Source organism: Haliotis rubra, unplaced genomic scaffold (assembly GCF_003918875.1).
Source record: "Haliotis rubra isolate DU_JTF1 unplaced genomic scaffold, ASM391887v1 Scf9, whole genome shotgun sequence".
NCBI classification, from domain to species: domain Eukaryota; kingdom Metazoa; phylum Mollusca; class Gastropoda; order Lepetellida; family Haliotidae; genus Haliotis; species Haliotis rubra.
The window spans coordinates 784,847-810,317 of NW_025767634.1; the positions used below are offsets into that span (position 1 = coordinate 784,847).

At 40.7% G+C, this 25,471-nt stretch overlaps 1 protein-coding gene across 1 annotated transcript; it reads left to right on the forward strand.

Annotated features, from left to right (window-relative positions):
- The first annotated feature begins 3,536 nt into the window (after nucleotides 1–3,536).
- LOC124263862 (protein singed-like) lies at nucleotides 3,537–12,634 on the forward strand. The gene is made up of 4 exons (XM_046698583.1): nucleotides 3,537–4,520; nucleotides 9,442–9,604; nucleotides 10,209–10,513; nucleotides 11,062–12,634. Exons 1-4 carry the CDS (start codon nucleotides 3,662–3,664, stop codon nucleotides 11,265–11,267), a joined length of 1,533 nt encoding a protein of 510 aa, XP_046554539.1. The 5' UTR covers nucleotides 3,537–3,661; the 3' UTR covers nucleotides 11,268–12,634.
- The last annotated feature ends 12,837 nt before the right edge of the window (nucleotides 12,635–25,471 follow it).

Here is a 25,471-nt window from a genome sequence, read left to right on the forward strand (position 1 = left end):
GATTCCGAACTATGATGAGTGAAGAGAGAACAAAAAAATACTTTGTTGTGATGGAACAAATGTTGCTCCAAGTTTAGTTTGTGCGCGCTAAATGGCCTCCGAATTGAATTATGCGTCGTAAAATATACACAATATGCCACAGGTGAATATCAATGATGGTGGTGTGTTCAGAATCATTTTGAAATATGCAAACTAAACCCAACTGTGTACATGTGAGGTAAATTACCACATTGGGAAGAAAAATTCAGATCGACCACTTGCGTTATGATATGGAATTATAAGTACATTTTCACAGTTCTTGCCACCAGTGCTTCGGCGATGACAAACAAATGAACAATTGTCAGGCGTTTGAAAGTTGGTTGGTTCTTCAGCGCCGCACTCAGCAATATTCCAGCTACATGGTGGTCTAAATAACCAGTCAATCCAGTGATCAACAGCATGAGCATCGATCTACGCAATTGGAATACGATGACACGTGTAAACCAAGTCAGCGAACCTGACCACCCGATCCGTTAGTCGCCTCGTTTGAAGATGGGTGTTTTTGTTACCCTGACTAGAAGTAGAATATAGAAATGAGATAAAACAAGAAAGGCTGGTTCGGACTGGTCCGCATACACACAGCGGATTAGTGTTCCTGCAATCAAATATTGGGCCAGACGTGATGACCACAGTATTTCTTCCCAAACGAAATTCATTTTCTCACATAAAACGAGATTGACGCGGTATGGGATAATCGTGCAGAATTTAGTGGATGTTTGGGCAAAACATGACTGGTCCTGTGCTTACCATACTTACGATCGGTTTACCAGGTAACACGAACATCTTGTAGTCAAATAAAGACCCAAATACACAAAGCGATCATGGCAATACATGCTACAGTGAATAGGAGTTACAATACAGTAGCACGCAACGGATGTTTTGTGGAAGTTAACTAGAAAGTGAACACTTTCAGCACAGCTAAATAATAATGGTTCACTTCCAGACCCAGTAAATGTACTTGACTTAAAAGGACATTGTTGTGAAATATATGATTAATCACAGCATGTCGATTGCAGGCGAAGTAATGGTTTTTGGGACCGTTCATAATTTATGACTTTTAAGGGAGGGTGTGTGTGGTGGTGTCCCCACCCATTTTGTTCTGGGTGTGTGTGTGTGTGTGTGTGTGTTTCCATCAATTTTGTACATAGAAATATTCATAGATTATGCTTAAACATTATGGGAAGGGGGGTCATTGTCGAGGGACATTGATTTTGTACGTGACACGCAGGGCGGGGGTGGGTGGGGGTTGGGTGGTTCCGTTCAGATTGCCCTGGTTATTGTGTCCTAAATCCTAACCATCACATAACAAACACCATATTCCGTGGTTGATGGGTTTGGTATCGCGGGAAAGAAATGAGTTGGGTCATATTTTACCGCCGTTGCAGTAAAAAGTGGTATTATATCCACATGGAAAAAAAGTATCGCAACACCAGTGATTTCTAGCCCACTTATAGCCATTTGTATTCATATCTTAATTATGTTTGTGTGATTATTTTGACCCCTCAGGCGCACGCGCAATGTGTACCTGTATTCAGCAAATATGAAGTTTCAGTAAACTGTTCGATAACTTGGAAAATCAATTGATTTCCTTGTTGATAAGCATTTAAGGGGCCTCCACTTAGGGCCTCATAAATTGACAACTGCTCTAAGATGGCAAGTTAATGGTATGCATGACGCTGGAATGTCATTCAGGGCTATTGCAAGAGATGCTGGTTGACATCTATCGACTGACTGGCGTGTCAGCGTTCAGGTCGACCACGAGTGACAACTCCTATAGGGAGGATACAACCCTTCTCGGACTGCACCCATTCGTGTCAAGTTGCATGTTACAACAGTGGTTTTAGTCTGTCGTACAGACCCTGAAGCAAATATATCCAAGAAAGCCCACACAAGTCTAGAAAATGTGGCAAGTCTAGATTTCCTCAGCTTCAGCTTCTGAAAATGAAGAAAGTCTCAGGGCTCCTTTTCATTATATATTTTTTTTTTACTATGAACTTTTTTCAGTAAAATATGTTCATTTCAGAGACTAGTTGTTAGTCTACAGTGGTTTCCACACCGTTGTTTGCCCAACAGAACGGTCCAAGTCGCCTAATATCGGACGGGCATTAAGCGATTGTTATCCCCAGTGACTTGGTGTCACTACCTCGTAACGTCACTGGAATTTGACGTCACGGGGAAGGGTACACTAGTCGGAAAAAAACCTCGATTGCTTTTGTTCACGACTGATGGCCGAGCTCGTATGTTGCGCCTAACGGGATATTTTGGACTTGGTGCAGTATGGCGACGGTTTATTGATGGTGATAATTCCTTTAGGTCAATTTATCCAGATTGTAAGTTATGTAGAGGTTTGGATAAGTTCTTTTGGTATGGTTAGTGGTACCATATTGATATGGGGGTCTTGCGATACTTGTTTCCAGTGGTTCTGCTTTTACGTATGCATGCGTTTCTCGTTGTAGTTACACACAGGCAGTTAAGCTGAGGTTAAGTATTTATGTAAATTTATTTTTCATATATTAACCATGATTTGTAATTATATAACCTTTATATGCTTAAACTGATGTTACATTTAAAACAAAGGAACTCTAGTCTTATGGGTATTTTCTCGTTATGCAAAAGAATATGCGTAATATGACATATTCAGAATATCTTAAGACATGGGAGTCCCACACGTATAAAATGTGCAATATTTAATCAAAACAGCTTGATATTTTCTGGAGTAGTAGTAATCAGAACCAAATAATTACAGTAATCAGGCTTGTTACTTTTAGCATGATTGTTTTATTTCCGAAGAGTGACCAGTAAGAGAGCTGCTGACGTGAGCTCTGTTTGCAAGACATTACGTGCAGAAGTTGCCTCCCTTTGCTCACTCGTCACGCACGGCTACACCCGAAAACGAAAAGTGTGTGCATCGATGTTCTGTTTCAAGACGGTGTATGAACATGTTAGAATTACATGACAGGCTGTTTGGCTGTTTAAAAGGTTATCGTGGGTGAGATCTAAACTGCTAAAATGTTTGTGGCCAACGAGTGTGGCCTTGTAAAAAAGCGTGCTACCTGGGGTCGACTAACATTGGGTTCCTGTCACTGCTTTTTCGAATAAGGTTAGGCCGAATGTACAAGTGTTCCTTGCCTGTGGTCACGCGTCCCATATCGTCAATGATCATAAGTCGACAATTCCAAATTTAACCATTTCAAATATTAAAACTTTGATATTTTCCAGGCTCATGTGTTTGTCTACTGAATCGACAGAACGGGCTCACTGAAACACAGATGCGCGCATGAATTTACTTCACTGCCTGTGAAACTATCTGCCGAAATATTATACACATTCAGCTCTGAACACAACTGCTGCGTGAACTTTTTGACAACAACGCGACTCCCGATTCACATTCCCCTCACATGAGCCGTCAACAAAGAACTCTCTTGTGAAGAGGGAGTGGATTGCCTTAACCAATCAAATTTCGTCTCATAATGTGACGCAGTCAAAACGAGGCCCAACGTGCAGCTTGTCGGCTGCTAACATAAAAGACTGGGAGTTTAGGCAGGCAGGTAGTGTTTGACTGAGTTGTGTCATCGGTATTTGCCGTGTTTATATGAAATCATAATTTTGCTATAGATTCAGGATGTCTACAAACGGAAATGCTAATGGTCACAGTCACGGTGAAGCAGACGTTTTGCAGTGGAAAGTTGGATTGATTAATGGTGCGAAGTATTTGACAGCGGAGACATTTGGATTTAAAGTCAATGCATCGGGAGCGGGTCTGAAGAAACGGCAAACTTGGATACTAGAACAAGACACAAAGGATGAGGTAGTTTACATTAGGAGTCATTTGGGACGTTATATATCAACGGATAAATATGGAAAAGTTACATGTGAGAAAGAAGCTGACGAGCGTGAAGAGACTGAACGCTTTGTCGTTGAGTATGCCAAGGATGGAAGCGGTCGATGGGCATTCAAAAATCGTAAGGAAGGGAATTATTTAGGGAGAACCGGTGAAGATGTGCAGTGTTTCTCTAAGACCGTCACAGACACTGAGTTGTGGGTTGTCCAATTGGCAATTCACCCCCAAGTCAACCTCCGTAACGTCAATCGTAAACGTTATGCTGTGCTCTGCGACGACGAAATCCAGTGCAAAGAAAACGTTCCATGGGGTGAAGCTGGACTTATCATTCTGCATTTTCACGAAGGAAAATATTCTCTGAAAACCTGCGACAATAGATTCTTGCATAGAGATGGCAGTCTGGTCAGTGAGCTTGAGAATGATGCCAAATTTACGCTAGAAATCAGGTCGGGTGCTGCCTGCGGCCTTGCCTTCAAAGACTGTAAGGGATATTATCTAACGGCTGTTGGATCCACTGCAACCATGAAAGGGGGCAAAAATAAGGCAGTTGGAAAAGATGAATTATTCACTCTTGAAGATAGTCACCCACAAGTTGCCCTCATGAGCACAAACAATAAGAAATTTGTATCAGTCAAACAAGGTAAAGTATCACCTGTTTTTACTTATTTTAGAGTATATAGATCTATAGTATAACGTATATAGTCAGTAATGATATGTCATTATGTATACAATATGAATGACAACATAGGGATTTGTTGCTGTTGCTCTACAGAATATATAGTGTATATAACCTATAGAATATGATAATTTGTGTAGATTAGGTAGATCTGTGACAGATCCAATCAGTAATGATAATTTGTGTAGATTAGGTAGATCTAGCCAATTGCGAGTTCATAAATAAGGGATTCCATGTTTATCTACTCATAGCAAAACTTGTGTTCTTTTTCCAACTCAATTTCATTAGGCATATTTTGTGTGAGCAGGTGCATATATGGTGTCAGAGCTAAGCGAGAAAGCAACGAAAGAGTTGCCTGTCACCTATTACTCCCAATCACGGCATAAGCATCACTGTAAAAGCATGCGCGCACGTGCTTTTGTGAATTCGTGTTAGGGGGCCCGTGTTAGGAGATCGTGGTTTTTCACAATATTCAGATGGATTGCCTTTGTCTGCATAGTGAAAAGTTTCTCACATCGTTTCTGTTGTTCTTCCCCTTGTGTACTTTGTCAAGTGTAAGAAGACGCCATGCCAGCTCTGGAAGTTACATTTTAATGCCCCGTCATCGAAGGTTATAAAATATTTTTTTTTATATATGCACTGCAGCGTTCTAATACTATCAGATGTTGAATTAATGGCTACATGTCTGCAATTTAAAGTGCAATATTGCACATGCGATCTAAACTTGTGAAACTATGTCAATCATATTCGATGGATCAGTGATCAATTAGTTGTGATATTGGTCCGTGATATTTGGCACACATCAGTATTTCAACTTCGCTGAGGGTATTTTCTGTCTGTGAAAAAGGAATGATTTGGGTTTTCATAGGAAAAAGACTAGCAAGAATTTTATTGATTAATGTATGTAGCTGCTTAAAGATTGCCATGGCGACGAGTCGCAATCCCACAATAAAAAAAAAAAAGAAAAATCGCGTTTGCATTTAGCGTGCCCAGTCTCACATGAGCATAACCACAGGCCGATCCAGAGGGGAGCCCCCCCCCCTATTTTTTTTTGTCTTTTTGTCCAGATAGCTCATTAAAAGACCATTGAAACTTCCGTTAGAACGAGTTAAAATGAACTGTGCAACACCACCCAACCCTTTCACAGCTGTATCAACCCCTGATGTCATTAGGTATCCTCCTCGAAAAACATCATCGTACCTTTAACTTCAGTAAACCATGCTTGTCGTAAGAGGCGACTAACGGGATTGGGTGGTCAGGCTCGCTGACTGGGTTTACACGTGTCATCGTATCCCAATTACGTAGATCGATGTTCATGCTGTTGATCCCTGGATTGTCTGGTCCAGACTCAATTTTTTACAGAATGCCGCCATATAGCTGGAATATATTGCTGAGTGCGGCGTAAGACTAAACTCACTCACTCACTCGTTCCTTTCAAGTTCACAGCAGCCTGTCATTTAGCATTCGCGCTACGAAACGAGTAATACTGGATCTTGGATATTCTGTCCATGTAACTTGTAATACTATACTGTATACCCCGTGAATGAAGCAGGTCTAGATTTTCCTCAGATTTACGTGACCAGCGCTAGTCTATGTCTTATAGCAGTGCCTATTTTTAGGAGATAGACTCGTATCAGTTTTAGGCTCCTGTTCCTTCCCCATACTCCTGCCTGTGTCAAAGCAGAATTTAGTAAGATGTAATGTGACAGGGAGCAATTATTAACTGTACCTCACACGTCAGTTAGTAGTGCGCATGGTGAATACTAGTAGTTGACTGCACGATGAAAAGACAACTCCTTTTGGGTATGATGTTACGCCGATGTCAACCAAGAGCAATTCCCGATTCTGATACTCTAACTGGAACTTGCAAAAATGTGGTTCTAGGAGCATATGATACGTTCAGTAGAAAAGCGTGCGTCGACACGTTATGATGTCATATTCAATGTTAATGTGTCTTTATTTTGTTTACTAACACGTCAGCTTTGAAGTTAATGTAGACATGCAAGTTTATTGTTGGTTATATGTCCACAATATATGTTACCTGTTGCGCAATCGCAGTCGTTTGTTTTGTCGCATGTTTGTTTGAATGGAAAAGGGACTTCGCACGTCTTACTCAACACTCGCAGATGTAGATTTGCCAATTTAACGAGGATTAGGTGTTGTCAATTGTTGGTCAGGAATCCTTTATACAACATAGTCGAGTAGCGCCCTTGTTGGTTGAGCCAATGCATCCCCCCGTTTCAGGAACGCGACCAGCCCCTCAGCAGCTACGAAACAATATTGACATATCCTGATGATACACGGAATGTTTGGAAATTTAGCTAAGCATGTATGAAGTTTCTAAGGAGAGCCTTCATACTGACCTTCAGGCGCAGGGCTTGTAGAGTTAGATCACCGAAGCAACAAAATTCACGTAATCCAACGTTTGGCCCAAAGTAGGGAACCATTTAGTAACTTTTTTTATTGCACCCTTGTAGACGAACGTTAAAGGAAAACGTCAGTGGGAGCTTTGTGTATCATGTGGTGAAATTTACATTTTTGTTGCTAAATAAATCGATGTTCTTTATTTGACAACTGACAACTGATTCGTTGTGATGGCTTCCCTGCGTAGTTGGCCATATACTTAGTGTAATCTGTAGCTCTTAGAATGGACACCATTTGTTACTAAGACCATGGTGTGTTTTCTTGGTTGTAAACCTGTTCTTTTGTCTGGACTATAAGTATGCCGATGAGTGGAACCTTTAACCTCTTACTCACATTTACGCTGATCATAGGCATAGATATCATCGTTTTCTTGTCTCTCAGAAACCTGATTTGGGTGAAGGAACACAACTCGTGATTATAAGAATCATTTCTATGTCGGGATCTAAATTAACGATATAGCCTCAAATTAGCAACATTCTTCATTGTTAAATAAGGTCAGATGGTTCAGAGTCATTAAAATTCTAGTGTTTCTGTGGCGAGTTGCGTGCACGGCAAGGTGAAGGATGTCTGGAATTACAGACCATAAGTTCTCTGGGCTAATGAAGCTAACTGAATTCCTCTCTGCAGTATGGTGCCTGACATGGACCTCTTTGTCAAATATCTGAGGCTGCCATTTAGTGACGACGAGGATGTCGTTTGCCTGATGTTGATCAATCAATAAATCTGAGATGGTCGTCGAGATAGTTCAGGTCACCGCCACTAAATGCTGGCTCTCTATTTTTTGTAGTCTTTAGTCGACTTCTGGAAGCCCTGCAGTAGGTTGCCATCTGACCGTGCTCAACAATCATTATGTAATGATGGTGTCTAAAACACAAGTCTTCTTTGCGTAAAGTGAAGTGTTTTTGTTATGCTACTTATCCTTTATCGGGGGAGGGTGTGTTTGTGTTGGTTTGCAGGGGTGCCTCTCCCCCTTTTTTTGTCCTGAAAGTTTATTGAACGACAATTGAATCTCTTGTGAATCTGTGTGACATCTCTTCCATGTGACAATTTCAGTGGCACGAAATGAACTGTGCAACTCCCACCCTTACTCCCTGAAAAATTTCTTCTTTTTAGAAATGATCCAAATACTGTATCCCCTGTAGTTAGCTGATTGTGTTATTAAATTTGTCTGTCATCATATATATGTGATTCATTATATATCTTGTTCTGAGATAGCTCAAACTTTGAGATGGATAAAGTTGTACAGCACCCCACCCCTCCCCTTTCTCTAAAGCTGTATCCCCCCCTAGTTAGCGTGTGTTAAAAGTCTGTCAGCTGAGAGCTCAACTATGAGATGGATAACGTTGTACAGCCACGATGCTGGCCACTGTCACATGTGTCTGATATTTATTTCATTTCTCAAACTGACCTGAATGTAATGCACACCCTCAAGCACATCTGGCAAACAGAAGCAATTGCTACATGCACAGCAATAGATATTTCTTTAATTTTGGGGCTTCTTTTGAATGAATTATTAACATTTTATTTATATGATCCATGATTACATAGAAAGCAGTTCATACACTCATAATGACATTGCTTTGCTGAATTGTGAATGTGATCAGTTCTTTGCTGTCCAACGACGATTACCAATTCCCTGTAATTATAATGCAACAATTACTCAGTTGATCCAACGTCAAAACAGCTCCCCCTCCGCAAATATATCCTTTTCTCCACATGTATTAAACTGACTTGATATAACACATGGGTCCTGGGGTATTGAGGAACAGAATCAATATTTACGGTTTCACGCATTGTGTAATTAGAACCTGAACAGAATGTGTTTATCCAACGAAAGAATGCCCCCATCTTTGCAAAACAGCAGCCACAGTAAAGGAATCGGGTGTCTATCGCGGCACTGTTTACGATCCCAAATCAAGGCGACCCCAATCACGTAATTGTATCCTGATGTCTGACGCTGCCTTGTTTTTTTTGGACAGGGCAAGGTTTGTCATTTAGGCGACAAGTCAGGCGTCCAGTGTGATTGTAACATAAAGATACATATAGATCCGTTGTGTAGAAGTGCTATGTTCAACACTTCTGGCATGTTGCTTGTCAGAGAAACAGGGCTGCTGAATTATATCATGGTGTCATTGTACAAAAAGTTACCATTGTTGTATGTCTATCTTAAGGTATTGGAGTTACCATAGCATCTTTCAAGTTGATTTATGGATGTCCTTGTGTCTCAGGAAAGTGTATTTGTAGGGATAGGTCTGTGGGCCTTTGGATGTTGGCAATAAATGACTAATGTTGCCATGATGGAAGATCACTGTGGTCTGCTGTATTTTGCACACCTTGAAGTACAGTCCAGCTCTTATGACATTAAGCTGTGACTAAGGTATAAGTTTAAAGTTTATATTAAATTAATAACCTCATCATATTATGGTGCTTTTGTAACCTGCTGTATTTGATTGTGTTTTAGGTGTTGATCTGTCAGCCAATCAGGCAGAGTTTTGTGAAAAGTCGACATTCCAGATGGAATTTGACAAACCCAGTCAAAAGTGGTCCTTCAGAACAACTGCAGACAACAACAAGTACTGGGCCCTGGAGTCTTTTGGGGGAATCCAAGCTACTTGTATGACTGTGTGAGTTTTATGTATGACTGGAAATGTCATTGTTCTTGGATACATGTTAAAAAGATCATTTGATTTTGATCTGTGTCCATAGACTCCATACAAAACCATAAAGGATCTGTCATTTTAACATTTCAAGCTGTAGGGAAGCTTTTAGTCAAGAAGGTATAAATAGAACTTAACAAATGTACAAGTTCAAAAGTGATTACATTATATATATATATATAGTGACTTTTGTAAAGGTGCACATACTAGCTATGTACTATGATGCACAAACACTATAGTTGCTCAGTATTATTGTGAAAGTTCAATTTATTCAAGACTGAGGGGCAATGGGGTAGCCTAGTGGTTAAAGCATTCACTCGTCAGGCTGAAGACCCTGTTCGATTCCCCACATGTGTGAAGCCCATTTCTGGTGTCCTCCGCTCTGATATTGCTGGAATATTGCTAAAAGCAGTGTAAAACTTAACTCACTCACTATTCAAGACTGCAGGTAAAAAGTGAAATAATTTACATTCACAGACACTTTCAGGCAGATTCACATTAAAGCCGTAGCCCTTGTTTACAATGTGTAAATGTAAAGCGTTCTCTAATTCTGTCTTCTTGGCAATTTCAGGTGCAATAAGTCCTTGTTTGGTGTGGAGTTCATTGGGGATGGAACCATAATTATCACTGCAGATAATGGTAACTGCTTGTACAACAAACAGACTGGAAGCATCTTAGCCAATGTGGAAAACCCAGAATCCGCCACACGCTTCACACTCCGCATGATCAACAGGCCTTTCCTTATCCTCAAGTGTGATTTTGGATTTGTGGATTTAAAGTCCCCGACAGCTGCAAAACCAGAATTAGTCTGCAGCAAGACAACTTACGCAGTCACCTTCTTGGAACCCCTGGATGATGGGCAATATTATCTGAAAGGTAGGTCAGGCTGACATTTGTCTATGTCTAAGTAGCAGTCCCAATGAAATCAAAATAGTTGACGGTGAAGGATAAGTATATGAATATCTGATTAAGACACCAATCTGTGCTTATACTGGTGTTTCAAATCCTTCTTGTATGGTAGTTATATGTGGATTGATACTTGCATTTGGAAATGGTTTATTCATTAATATTAGGAATAACATCATTTGCATAAAAAGTTCAGAATGTTCAGTCAAATGCAAAATTATATGTATTTGCCTGATAAAGCTTAGTGAAGAAATTTAACCATTATGGTGAGGTCACCCAAGTGTTCTTACAGTTGATTTCACTTACCATTCTGTAGGTGTACTTAAACCAAGTACAGCTGACTCAACTATTTTCCAAATTTATTCACAAATTACACATCGAAATCAATGGGATACTATTACTCCAAAAATCAAGTCAATATTCTCATTATGTCTTCTTACTTGTAATTTTATAGATAGGAAGCAACATGTCAACAGGAAAATAGCACACGACCATAATGCACCTATATTCCCTTTCAGCTTTGAACAACAAATACTGGATTGTAGCTGATGACAATTCTTTGCTCGCTGACTCTGACACTGGAACCTGCCCCTTCTTAATAGAGTTCCGAGGACAGTCTCTCATCTCCATCAAGGCCCCTAACGGAAAGTACCTGAAGGGAGAACAAAACAGTTTTGTTGCCAAAGGAGAGGAAATTGATTCCTCCACTCTGTGGGAGTACTAGCTCAAACAGTGGGAGTACTAGCTCAAACAGTGGGGGAAGGACAGGCAGCCAGCTGGCTAACTGACTGACCCACAAGCCTGTGTGGACCACAACCAAACTGTGCTTTCATGTATAATGATGATGTAAAGATCGCTGGCTGGGACCAATATTCAACATTCAGCCACTTTTCTACTATATATTTGTTGCCAGTGTTACAACAGTAATGTTATAAAGGTAACTGGGCAGATTTCAAATGCCAATCATTAATCAGCGGATTTATGTACAGATGAAGTTTCCATGTTTTCCCTTTTTGGGCGATATGTATTTCCATCATTTTTGTACTTGAGAAGATACACTATTGCCAACAGTTGCCAGCTTCTCTCATAAAATGTTTTCATCAACATGCATGGTGCTCCATTTCCATGTTGATACCATGTGGATTCATGCTCCAACCCTTTCCACACGGAAACAGATGAAGAATTATTTTATTAGCATATGTATTTACATTTAGTGGACCAGTAATATTTTCAGCATTATGTCACTAAATTGTACCAAAATTTTCAACGAACAAGTTATCTTCCTATGCACATAACCCAAACCATTTCTGATCTCCTGTTAAAAGTTGCATATATGTTACATGTTCTTCATCCTTCCATTACACATTGAGATTAGCCGGAGCAGTTGAATAGCAACCTATGCCCTTGACATATCAACAGTAGTCTTCAGTCTTCAGCTTTACCCTGAAGAAATCAAACTGTTAACTCAAACTGTAAACTATGTATTCTACTGTCCAAATATGTTGTTAGAGATTTAGCTTGCTACTGTTACATGTTTCTAATTCTGGAAGATTAATATATGTTACAAAGGTATTTGTAATTGTTCCATGCTCGTTGCTCACATATTTGGGACTGGTCAAAGACTTGTGTTTGTTGTAACAATGTTGTTACTGAATTGAATAGAGGAAAAGAAGATAAGGATATCTTTGACAGTGATGTTAATGGGCTGAACTATGATAGATCTGAGAAGTCTGTTACTGGAACTACTTTGGGATTATGAGGAGTGTTCTCAAGTCTATGGGCAAATAATTTGTCCAGAGGTTCAAATGTGCTTTGGATGGACCACGAGTCAGTCTCCAAGTTTAAGTAGATTCATCTCTTTCAGTTCCTGTTCTCCCTGCATGAATGTGATATGCGAATGATGTATGCTGCTTCACTCCTCCACGGAGAGTGTATTGCGAGTACATGATATGTACTCTTCTATATACAGTGGATGACAGACCGATGCTCAGATAGCGCCTCTTTGTGCAATGCTGTTATAACCACGATCAGTGCTTTGATATGGACCTGTATGTATGCAACTGTTCAGTCAATAAAGCGCTTGAAAATTCAGATAGAATTGTTTTTTCATTTAGCAACAATACAGTTCGGCTCACTGACAGTGATATACATCACTGACAGTTATTGTATTGGGGGTATAATACCACCACTGACATGTCAAAGTTGGAAGCATGACTCTTGTTTCGTGACATCCTTGGTGTTTCTCAAGGTATTTAACAATAGATCTCTACTCTGAAGGCACCTTATTTTCCTTCCTGCAGTGTGACTCATCGTCACCTTTTCATCCATAAATATATGTCTATGTCAGGACATAAGGCTTGTTAAATTATCTCAAAATGTTAGACACAGCCAGAAGAATGTCATTAACCAGGTAGTATTTGATCTGTAATGATATCAGCAAATCCCCTTGAGGTCGTTATACCATATCTTGTCAGTTCATACAGGGTATCAGCGCCACCTTTACGCACATGGTACTAAGGGTATTCTAAATATTGAGGAAAGGAGAGAATAGGACACTGTAATTTGTACGTCTCGCGTCCTTACCGGTCATTGTGGGAACTTCTCTTTGCGAATGTAGGAAATGTGTCATGGCTACGCATGACTGGCGTTATTACGGGTAGAACACGCACTGTCTGGGAAGTCGTGATGATGGCAAGGTGAAAATAAATTCACTTATGACTAAAGGCACGATGCGTAGTTCTTGTGTTTAGCGTTGTGTCGAAATAGACGGCTCCTGACAATTCGTGAATTACTGACTTGGTTATTCAGATTCAGGTGATCGTGGTGGAAGTTTTATGACCTGTGGGTGTATTTTGGAGACTTCACCAGGTATGACTACAGCATTCATCGTGACTATCAAAAACTCCAAAATAATAATCAGCACAAAACTAAGTCTGTCATTAACGTCTTAAGAGGGCCTGAGTAAGCGTTTAGATATGTTTCTAATCTGGATTTTAACGCCTTGAATTTCGACTCGTTGTTAGCCGTTACTCAGACAGCCAACATTCCCTAAGCCGTTGCAGTAAAACACCCAAATCGTATAAAACCAGCGCCCGTCATGTTGAGCAAACCCAATTCAGCGGTAAGCAGACGTCACCATGTGAGTTAGGACATATAAGGGTCGTCTGGTATCGATCTGGTGGAACTCGGAGGGTTGGGGTCCTCGCAGACAGTCGCACTGTGTTTACTGGCGCTTATTCTCAATTTGCACTGTGGGATAAAAGTCTTATCTATGGAGAATTCTATTAAATAATCCAGTTCTGGAAACAATGTTGATGTCGCTGATTGGTACAGCTTTGAAACTGTCAGCATGACCTGTTCAAGGTCCCCATGTCAAACTGGAGGTAGTTTTTTCCGTAGTTAAGGGTAAATCTTTCTAAATTGCACAAGGTCATTCAACAGTATCACTGCGAACTTGGCATGAAATGCCAAGGAAGGTTAAACGAACTTTCATTTCTTTGTGAAATAGCACCAATAGAAGGAATTGCCATCCTGCTTGTCATGAAATTAAAACGAATTACTCGCAGTTCTGTGCCAGACCATGCACCGATCAGAGCGACATCACGGAGTGAATGACATTATGTGATGGCATTAGGTTTATTGACTCTCACAGCTTCAGCTTCAGACATTACACGTCACATTTAGCATATAGGAATTTGACTGAGTTTGGTTTTACGCCGCTTTTAGCAATATTCCAGCAACATCACGGCGGGGGACACCAGAAACGGGCTTCACACATTGTACCCATGTGGGCATTCGAACCCGGGTCTTCGGCAGGGCGAGCAAACGCTTTAACCACTAGTCTACCCCACCGCCCCCTATAGGAATGTGAGCCTCACTAGACAGCGAACATTCTGTATAATGCGGACAGGTTTTCTTAGACTAATGATAAGACTCTGAATATATATTGAAACAAACAAGTCCTATTAAATTGAAAAGGAGCCCCAGTGAGATGGGAGATTCAGAACCTGAGGGAAATCTAGACGTGTTTCATTCAGGGCTTTAGCATTGCAGAAAGGGCTATATAGCGGATGGAAAGATAATGTGGTTCAGTGACTGAGACAGATTAGGGTTTCTGTGCTTGCCATATTTTGCATGTTGATCAATAATTTGCTGAAGACGTTGTGAGTGATAGGAGGATGTTGTTTCACGGCAATGTTTTAAGTACGTCGCGGTGGTCTCTAAATAATCGAATTTGAGGCGCCAAGCCTGTGGTTGACGGCACGAGCAACGATCTTGGCCGCTGGAGTACAACCTTTAGCCAGATAACACTATGTAACTGTGCCCATCCAGCCATCAGACTCTTTGCTGTTTGTTTATTTGTTGTTTAATGCCACACTATAAGAAGACAGCCTGCGATAAACAAGAATCGACCAAATAATTCAGCGATTAGCCTCATAAGCATCTAGCATCCAGGGCCTAGATTTTCGAAGCTCTCTTAGCGCTAAGATAGTCGTAGGTTAATGTTCATGTATGGCACTTCCGACTATCTTAGCGCTAAGAGAGCTTCGAAAATCTAGGCCTAGAATACCAATGTGTAACAAATGTAATGTCTATGGAAGCTCACTGTAAGGCACTGTGTCAGGCTGAGAACCTTGATCCGGAAGTTGCCACTGAGTGTGCGTGATAGAAACGATAGCCTTGACACTTGAACGACATCCGCGGTGTGGTTAAAATCATAACTTTAATCATCATAGCTTGGAATGTCGGCCACAAATTGCTAGCTAATTAAGGGAACAACTCTCTTTAATGACCGTCCAATAATTTGTCCATAATAGAACGAGTAGCCAAATAATATACGTGATTATTGGAATGACATGGATGCTTACGTTGATTTGTGCTGTACCAATAACCCTAATTGCTCTGACATATTTCACCCATTCATCCAGACTAGACGCGACAATTAATTCAAGATTTGTGCATAGTCAATATACGTTAGCGTGTGATTACTGATTGTGCAAACAATTACCCATGTTGTTTCGTCATCATAATAATATTCACAATAATTGGTTTCTTGTTTCGTTTATAATGACGGATAACATACATATCGCGATTTTCATATACATAGGCGGATCCAGGAATTTTCAAAGGGGGGAGTTCAGGGGGTTCGAACCCCCTGAACCCCACCTAGGCTCCGCCAATGCAAAACATTAACTTCAATGTGATCTTTAGCCATTTTCAAAAGGTATACATGATATACATGTAGTAGGTAAAGTATGAAAAGTCTTTGAAAAGCAAATGAAGCACAAGTTTTCATCGCTGCTATCTGAACACAATCGAATATCAACCAAAGACACGAACGTCGTCGGGGTACGCAGACATCATATCAGCAATGGAGGTTGTGACCGTTAACAGTACTCAAGTACATTGTATACCTAGAATTCCTATGAAGTGGAATCCCAACAGCCGTATTAAGGAAGTCCTAATTTTTGCAATATTTCATAAACAGGCCCTCAGAAAAGTCTTCACTCATTGCACCCATGTGGGGAATCGAGCCCGGGACTTCGGTATAACGAGCGAACGCTACCCCATTTGTCAGCCGATCAAATATTGTTCCCTGTCATTGAAAATAGGACGTCATGCGGAAGATGGAAGAGGTCCTTGTTAAATATCAGAAGTTTGCTGGTTGGTATTCCACATACAGGATTTAGACACAGTAACGTTTCCTTGAGACAGATCATCGACTGTCGTTTCAAAATCATGTGCACATGTTATTGTTATTTAATCATTGGTACATCGGCATGAAGGTGACATATAAAGGAAATACATGTACATGCATCGTGACCTATTGAGATAGGACTCGCGTAGAATATAACGCAAGCGGGGACATTCGCTTTCTTTCAGTTTGTCTTTATTTCATTCCGGTGAGAAATCTACTGGAGGAAATCTACATGTTATCCACATTAGCTTCTGAGGTATTGATGGAATATCCACTTCCGGTTTCCTTAATCAAATGTTCGAATTGGGTATGACAAACAAGCCTACGACATGATTACGTCTGCGCATGCGCAATTCTAAGATCATATGACCGCCATGGCAGGTTTAATCTTGACTTGTCTGCGTTTGCTGTGGATAAGCACCAGACGATATGTTTATGGATTAAGTATTTTGAGACTGTTTAAGAAAAACTACTTATGCAAACTCAGTTTGAAGGAGATTCTGAGTGGAGGGACGGATTTGGACGGGCCTCCACACCTCTGTTTGACGACAGAAGCCGACAGTCGTCTCGACTGACACAGTCTGACATAACTGAAAATGTTGCTTGTTAAACGTCGTGGCATCTCTAACCAGACATGTACTTGTCCCAAACTGAAATGAAAATTTTCCGAGACTGCTATACGGAGATTTGTAGTGCGTAGGACGATAGCAAGGCTACACCCGACACGCAGTTTGCTTGACATGCCCTGCTTGTTAGGCAACGTTCTATTGTGAACCATCACACGTCTTTGTAAACAGAATGACTATTAACTGAAACTTGGATCGAGGGATAAGGCCCTTGCAAGTATAACTTTTGTTTTACGACGTTTTGAACAGTATGTTTGTTTCCTTGTTGTTTAACGTGGCACTCCTCAATATTCCAGCTATATAGACGGCGGTCTGTAAATAATCGAGTCTGAACCAGATAACCCACAGTGATCAACATCATGAGCATCGATCTCCGCAACTGGGAAACGATGACACGTGTCAGCCAAGTCAACAAGCCTGAAAACACGATCCCGTTAGTCGCCTATTCTAACCCGGATATTTACGGGTATTGAACAATATGATACAATAACACCACAACCTGTACTATTTACAAGGAAACTGATGCAGGTGTAAAGATAACCACTTCCATGAAACAAAGGAGGATGTGTAAATGATGATGACAACATAATAATATGGGACTATGGAATTCTTTTCACTTTGTGTAACAACCGGTAAAACTATAATGAACATCCTCTATGAAATAGTGAGTGAGTGAGTATGGTTTTACGCCGCTTTTAGTAATATTCCAGCAATATCACAGCGGGGGACACCAGAAATGAGCTTCACACATTGTACCCATGTGAGGAATCGAACCCGGATCTTCGGCGTGACGAGCGAACGCTTTAACCACTAGGCTATACCCCACCGCCCCCCTCTATGAAAAAAATCATCTATCTGTTTCAAATAGGGAAAACGTCTACCGATTATAATGCCAAGGAACTGCCTGCTGTTTAGAGGGCAAGGTGAACATGTCACCCCCTTCCAACTATCGGAGAGATTACCAGACACACAACGTGTCCGTGTACGTAGAGTACGGTTCTAGTCTAACCTTGCCTAGCCTTGCTCCAAGGCTGTACTGAATACTGAGCCCACCTATGTCTAGTAATTCTATCCCCCGAAGAGCTAGGCAAGTCTAGATAAGCAGTACAGTCTTAGGACCCCAGTCTGTTATTTATATATATTTTTTTAGAAATTACCATTTAAACTATTAATTATTACCTTAGAGACTTGTACAAGTCTAAGTCTAGTCCTAAACCACAGTATTTCCCCAACCGCTCAACCCTTCTGCAATTCATAAGCCATGAAGCAAGTCTAGATGTTCTCCGAAGCTGGAAGCACATAAGGGCTCCTTTTCAATTCTTCATGTTATATATATGTTTCTACAAAACATATATACGTATATTCAGAGTCTAAGCGTTAGTCTAGGTACGGTACAAGTACAGTGGCGGATCCGGGGGTTTGTGGGGTGCCTTCTTCCCTGAGAAAATTTTCCCTGGGGAGCATTTCCCCTAACCTTTGGACTTCATGATTTATGTGCACAACCCCGGGGCTTCTCCAAAATCCTGGATCCGCCCCTGAAGTAGTTTGGGTTATTTCGTAATCTGTAACTGTATAATGTGTTGCCGGATGACGAATGGATGGTGTAACCTCGACGACAGTTAGATATTTTCCTTATTCAACAAGAGAAAACCTATGTCCAAAGGGACCGCCTCCGTGGTGTAGTGGTTAGAGCGTCCGCCCGGAGAGCGGAAGGTCGCGGGTTCGATCCCCGACCGCGTCATACCAAAAGACGTTAAAATATGGTACTTGTTGGTCCCTGCCTGGCGCCCGGCATTAATGGGACAACAAGGACTGGTCGGCTTGGAGTCAGTATAATGTGTCTGAGTGGGGTATTCATGCTTCACTGCGGCATGGTATTTCAGTGGGCTAGCCCTATAAAACCAGCTTCAGTCTGGGCTAGTACAAGCAGCCGCACATGCACATACACACGCATGCACGTCGTCATATGAGCGAAATATTTTCAAGCACGAAGTTAAACCCAATTTCACCTCACCTCACCTCACCTATGTCCAAAGTTTCATTACGAGTGTTACGCAACCACAGCTGTTCGTGGTATGATAATTATCTTTTGAAAACGGAACCTCAAGTAAGTCAATATTGTGTAATAAGGTGTGTCTCCAATTAAATGTTATACACGGACAAAATTCAGCTGGAATACAAGCAAAGGAGACCGTGCCATAAGGTTGGGAGACTCTATAGACACAGTTCACCAAACTCAAGACGGAGGCCTTGTAAAACCAAAAAACAACAACTTCAAAAGGAGCACTTACTAAAGTGGATTACGTTAAGTAAACAACTGCTGATTTACAAACATCCCAATCAGTTCAGAAGCGGGTTCAATGAAATGCTTGTTACAAGTAAATTACAATGGCTAACAGTTCCGTCCAAATTATTCAAAATCTTATTTCGTTTTTATAGTCCGCGATGCTTTTCAATTTTTCGTCACAGACGTTGGGAAAATACTCACAAAGAAATAAAAGTAACAATTGTCAGAAAAAGGTACACATTTGTTCATTTTATTGAATGTTACGCGAATGTCGTGAATGAGAGGAACCAGTGTCATACGGTGAGTATATACCTAAAGCCACTTGGTAAACACAAAAGACGGAATCGATCCTTACAGCCACGTCAAAGTAACAATTTTGAAAATTCGTGAATAGCTTTCAATGATGTTGGTTCATCGGTGAAACACGCACGTTTCTCCGTCTTTAACAGGTCAATGAAGGTTTACTGAGAAATACGTGAGAGACATAGCAACTTAGGAAAAAAACATGCAGAAATTAACAGAATGTCTCAAAGTTCATGGTGCAATTTTCAGCCCCCCTTGAAACGTTTCAGATAACTCATGTTCCAATCAGCATTTGGGCTTGAAACCGTTCGTACGACCGATTGATCTGGCATAACATCTTGTGCATTTTCAAAGTAGGACAAGTCGGTCTACCAAATTCTGTCACCTAAGAAACTTCGAACATTTTCTTTCAAAAATTATTGTTATTATGATTAGATATCACCATAATATTTCTATTGACATCTGTCAAAAGATGATTGCCAGTAGCAGCAAATTATGACAAGTACTGTCTTTAGTGTAAAGATCAAAGGCCATCACAAACCAGAACAAAAAACATACCATGTTGTCTCGGGACTATTATGATATAAAATATTTTGCATTTATCCCAAATGTTTGTGTCTGAATGCTCTGATCCCCATTGTGTAGAGCAAGGATTGTCGCAACTTTGAGTATACCATTTCGTTGCATTTCTCGAAAAAAGAGTTTGGTTACATGGTAACGAATTCGTTTGACGCCAGATCCCATTTCTCGTGTTCTCTGAGAATGCGCAGCTGGCCTGAGTGAAGCTTTAAACAGTATCCCAGTCAACGCGCCGGCTGATGCCGTTATGTTCCAGTACATTCGTCACAAGTCGTGCAATTCCGTAAAACAAACAGAGTGTACACCCAAGGGAGCCGTGCAACCCGATCGTGGGTCTCCAGTAACTCGTTAACCATTGACCAATTAGCTGTCCAGACCGTACACACCGGGAGATCATGTTAATGGTGGACACCAGTGAGGTGTCAGGTCACAGAACAAGACAAAAGCTGGCCCTTGTACAATTCAACTGGGAAGACTTCATTGAAAAGGCAACAATATGACTGTAGAGGACAGAAAGTCAAATAACATATTTAGTTTGATAGAAATGTTTCTACATCACAGATTTATTTCACTAAAATGTCTGTATAATCCCATATGCTGACAATATCAGTATTTTAGTTGATTCCCATGGCCAGACTGACAAATTTAGCATTATTACTATGGAAAATCTGAATGTTACTGTTAGGGTTGATGTTCTGTGATTGTTTTTTGGAACAAGTTCACATGTATGGTATGTTCCCAAGGTACATTTCTGTATGCAGTCAAAATCAGAATACTGATAGGTAACCTGGGATGAATCAATTCCACTTTGTGCTGTGCACTTCATGGCTGGGGTTCAAACCTATACACAGATGGGGTGTGGCCTCCCTGCCTTGTCAAAGCTGTCTTTTGGTGCAAAGCAATGAAGTATTCAAGTACATTCCATGAAATATCACAAAATTGACTTACCACTTCAGGCTGATATTAAGTCACAGTATAAAGAAGTATGTTATGAAGACTCACAGCAAAAACTATGGATGCAGAGAGTCTACAAAACATACATTTTGAAAATATATTTCTCATTTTTAAAACCTTCATTCTGAACATGAAAGATTTTCATAAATTTCAGATCAGAAGTGTCATACTGTTGGATATGATGCATTCCAGCATAAAAAACAATCATACACAGTGACAGATTTCTTGTACAGGAATCTTCCACAATTCATACAATTCAAAGCATTATCCAGCATGCACTCATTGTAAGAAATTGTAGCATGAACTTGCGAAGGTCTTGGTTGTCAGAGGAATATCCCCACATGGGCACAATGTGTTAAGCCCATTTCTGGTGTCCCCCGCCGTGATATTGCTGGAATATTGCTAAAAGCGGCGTAAAACTAAACTCAGTCAGTCAGTCAGTCAGTCAGAGGAATATGGATTCATCTATAGCTCAGAGTACTGGGGACGGTTCTGTCTCCTGACTTAAGCTTGGGTACATATCTGTAGTGCCTGTGCTGATAACCCATTCAGCCCAAGTGGACTTTAGTCGGAGTGTATCTTGTCAGTTCTCACACTGAAAGGTAAAATTGCTTTTATCCTCTTGACGTAAAAAAAGAACTTTTGTTCTGAAAACCTAGGTATATTTTGTAGTTCAACAACACATGTATCAGTCATTATGATTAAATGAATCTGGTTCACAACTTCATGAAAATGCTGACACTGCAAAATTAATCAGTCCACATTCTTAATTAATTATTGACATCTCTGGTAGAGAATGATTAGATTTAAGATCATGGTCACAGTATTTGTCACGGAACGGAGCAGCTCGGTCATTTCCCAGTCATTGACCCACACAGTAACTAGTTCCCTGATGGCAGGTGCCCCTTGGTGAGTGGTTGCCATGTACTGACTTTTGCACCTTCTTGTCAGATTGTCCCCAGCAATGCAGTGTTATTTTCTGTATACAACATTTTTGGTTAGCTCAGGTTCTTGTATCAATATTTATAGTCAGTGCAAAGCAGTGGTTTTTGGTAGTTGTTTTTTCACAATATGAACTCGACACCTCACTATAATTATTGTGTCATGTCTTTTGTAGACAACATTTTAACACTTATCGACACTGACCTTATTTGCTATAATTACACCATTTGGTAGCAGAGGTCAAGGTCACTGAATTCGGAAACAGGTTAAGGAAAGTCCCGAAATGACCATCTAGACATAGAAGTTTACCTGATTGCTATGCGAGGTCCTTTACATGTCTACTAATAAAGCATGAATTAAATTAGATGTTCTGAGTTTCCAGTGTCAATGTCGGTGTCATTCACTCATGATCATTGATACTTTCTAAATGTTTGTGAGCACCAGAAGTTGAGACTTTATGACTGCATCTTGACCCAGTTTAAAACATGTATGTAATCCTGATTAAAGTCGCACAATATTTTAAAGAAAATAATATAATAGGTCTTACTCAAAGTAACCAGAGATCAGAATGTAGAATGTTAGAAATCACTGAATGTTTTTGTCAATAAAACGATATACATTTTGTCAATAAAAAGATATAGAGGATATTATATGAGTGCTCATGTCATACTATGTTTACGACATGAGTGCCTAAATGTTGGTATTTCCCAAGCCAGAACGAGGGATATACCGATGTTTAGGCATGAGTGTCGTAAACATAGTATGATATGGGCACAAATATAATGTTCTTTTATTACCAAAGTCGTCAAATTGAGGAAAATACACCATACTTTCAAATATAGGCTGGCTACCCACCGTCGCCCCATGTAGAATCCAACGTCATAGAAGAAACGTGATGTCATAACATTGTTCATGACGTCACGTCACCACGACAAAGTGATATTTTGCCCTAGGGCATTGTATGAAAAATTTAAGCCCCGATATTTTCGCCATCGTAGGTAATAAATACATTCATCTGCTTTGTTATCTCGCTCATCCTGGACTTGTAATGGAGACCATTCTCCCCTTCCTCCACCTGACTGACTGACTGGTGTCATGGTGTTAAGTGACCTGCTGTCCCAGGTATGCTGCTACACACTTCCCTGCCACTTACTGTAACCAGATCCTCTTGGAACACAAATCATCCCATCCCTCCTTATCTACAGGCAGGAGTCAGATTCTCTAAATGCTGTGTGGAAATGCCAGGAAGTGCCCACACAGCTGATAATGGTCACTAGTTATGCCAACAGCACTGAAAACAAAGCCTACATGATAACATTGAACAACATACTACACGTGATGAAGTGTTTCCTGCAGGGTGAACTTCTTGGCCTAGTTAGACTGGTGCTAAATGCTGGCTATCTCCAGCACTCTGTAAACACCAGGAGTTAAGTGGACTATTTCAGTTCCTGTATCAGTCATGATGGGGAGGAGGTATGTAGGGGGTGACAAGCAGCGATAACAGGGGTTTGGAGGAGGAAGGGAGGGGGTGTAGACTAATGCTCAGTATCAGAATTATATAGTTTTGATTTTGAAACAAACAATTCCTTTTAAATTGAAAAGGAGCCCCAGTGAGATGGGAGATTCCTGAACCTGGGGAAATCTAGGCTTGCTTAATTTAGGGCTTTAAAATTGCAGAAAGGACTGGATGGATGGAAAAATAATGCAGTTGAGGGACTGTGAGACAGACTAGGGAGGGTGTGTCGAGAGGATCTGGGTTGAGTGGAGAAAGTACAGTTATGCGAGAGTCTTTGAAAGTGATTATGAATGGGCAGTATAGTCGTGGGTGGGTGAGGCATAGGGTGGGGGATTATGTCACAGGCAAGTTCCCATGACCTAATGAGAGAAATAACATCAGTGTTTTGTAGGATAGGGTAAAGGTATGAATAATAGCATGTATTTGTAGGGTGGGGAAGGTGGGTAGAGGTGTGAATATGCACAAGGGAAGGAATATGAATAGGGAGTTATAAGTAGAGGGGGATAAGAATACAAGAGGTGAGAAATAGGAAATGGAGGGTGATATGAATATGACTGGTGTGTGAGGGGGAACTTTTCAACACAGGAAAAGGAGTGAGTGAGTTTAGTTTTACGCCCCACTTCAGCTATATGGCGGCGGTCTGTAAATAATCGAGTCTGGACCAGACAATCCAGTGATCAACAGCAAGAGCATCGATCTGCGCAATTCAGAACCGATGACATGTGTCAACCAAGTCAGCGAGCCTGACCACCCGATCCCGACAGGAAAAGGAAGACTTTCAGGAAGTATGAGTACCGGTATGTGGGGAATTGTAGCCAGAAGGCTGAGAATGTTTGATGTATCAGAATGTTTTGATGATGTGGGAATACTGGAACTGAAACTGTGTAATTCCAGGTGCATGGAGGTAAGATGATGTGGGGATACAGTCAGGTGTCCTGATATTCCAGGAGGTAACAAGCATCCATGAGGGTCAGGAAATGGGGGCAAAGGATTGAAAAGAAAAGGAGTGGTCCGAGGTGTTGAGTCTTGGCAGGACCTCAAGAAGGCTTTCACTTGCCTGATTAGAGTTGAATTATTGACAAGTTTGGGGCAGCTGAAGAGTACCGGTAAGTTTGTAAGCTGTTAAGAGGAATTTGACCGTATTTCCTGACCCAACTATAAATTAGGTTGTACAACCATGTCAGACATAAGTATGGATGGAAGCATTTCAAGGAATGGTATATGCAAGTCTAGATTGACTTCAGGTCCTGGATTTCCCAACTCACTGGGGCTCCTTTTCAATTTAAATGGGTTTATTTGTTACTATCAAAATTATATATATTCAGGGACTAAGTGTTAGTCTAATAGCCACCATATAGTAGGAATATTGTTGAGTCATACAGTAAACAACCAACTATAAAGAACTCCAGCTCTTACATTCATCATCAAAGCACAGGATCAGGTTAGGGGCTCACAAACCTGGGGCACAACATCAGAGTCCCAAGTGAGTGTGGATGTTGTGAAACTGCCCTTTCAGCAATGTTCCATCTCTGTATTTGTATGCTGTGAATATCTGCATCTGTGAACCGTGTTGATCGGTCATGCCTAGTCTTAAATTTTGTAATGGATTGAAAACTTTATTTTGTAAGGCATAACATGTTTCAAAACAAGACACTCACTTATTGAAAGTGGTTTTACTTGTCGACAAAAATATTTTGCATGTCCTCGCAAGCATGTGCTTGTTTCTTTGCTCTGATTGTCTCTTGACAATACCGTATTCAATGTGCAGTCTTCTTGCTAAATATGCATGCAATATTTTCAATCCACATTATTTAGATAAGATATTGGGTTGCTTAGCTTTAGGTTTGTTATTTCGAATTCAAAACAGCACTTTTTGTGAGCCATGTGAGCTTATAAGTCAAACAGTGTATTCTGTAGATTCTACACTGTACAAGGCATCCTTGATTCTCCAGGCATGTCACTGAGAATGTGCCTGTATACTTGAGTAGCTTGTCACGGCTTTAGTAAAAACTGAAACAAAATC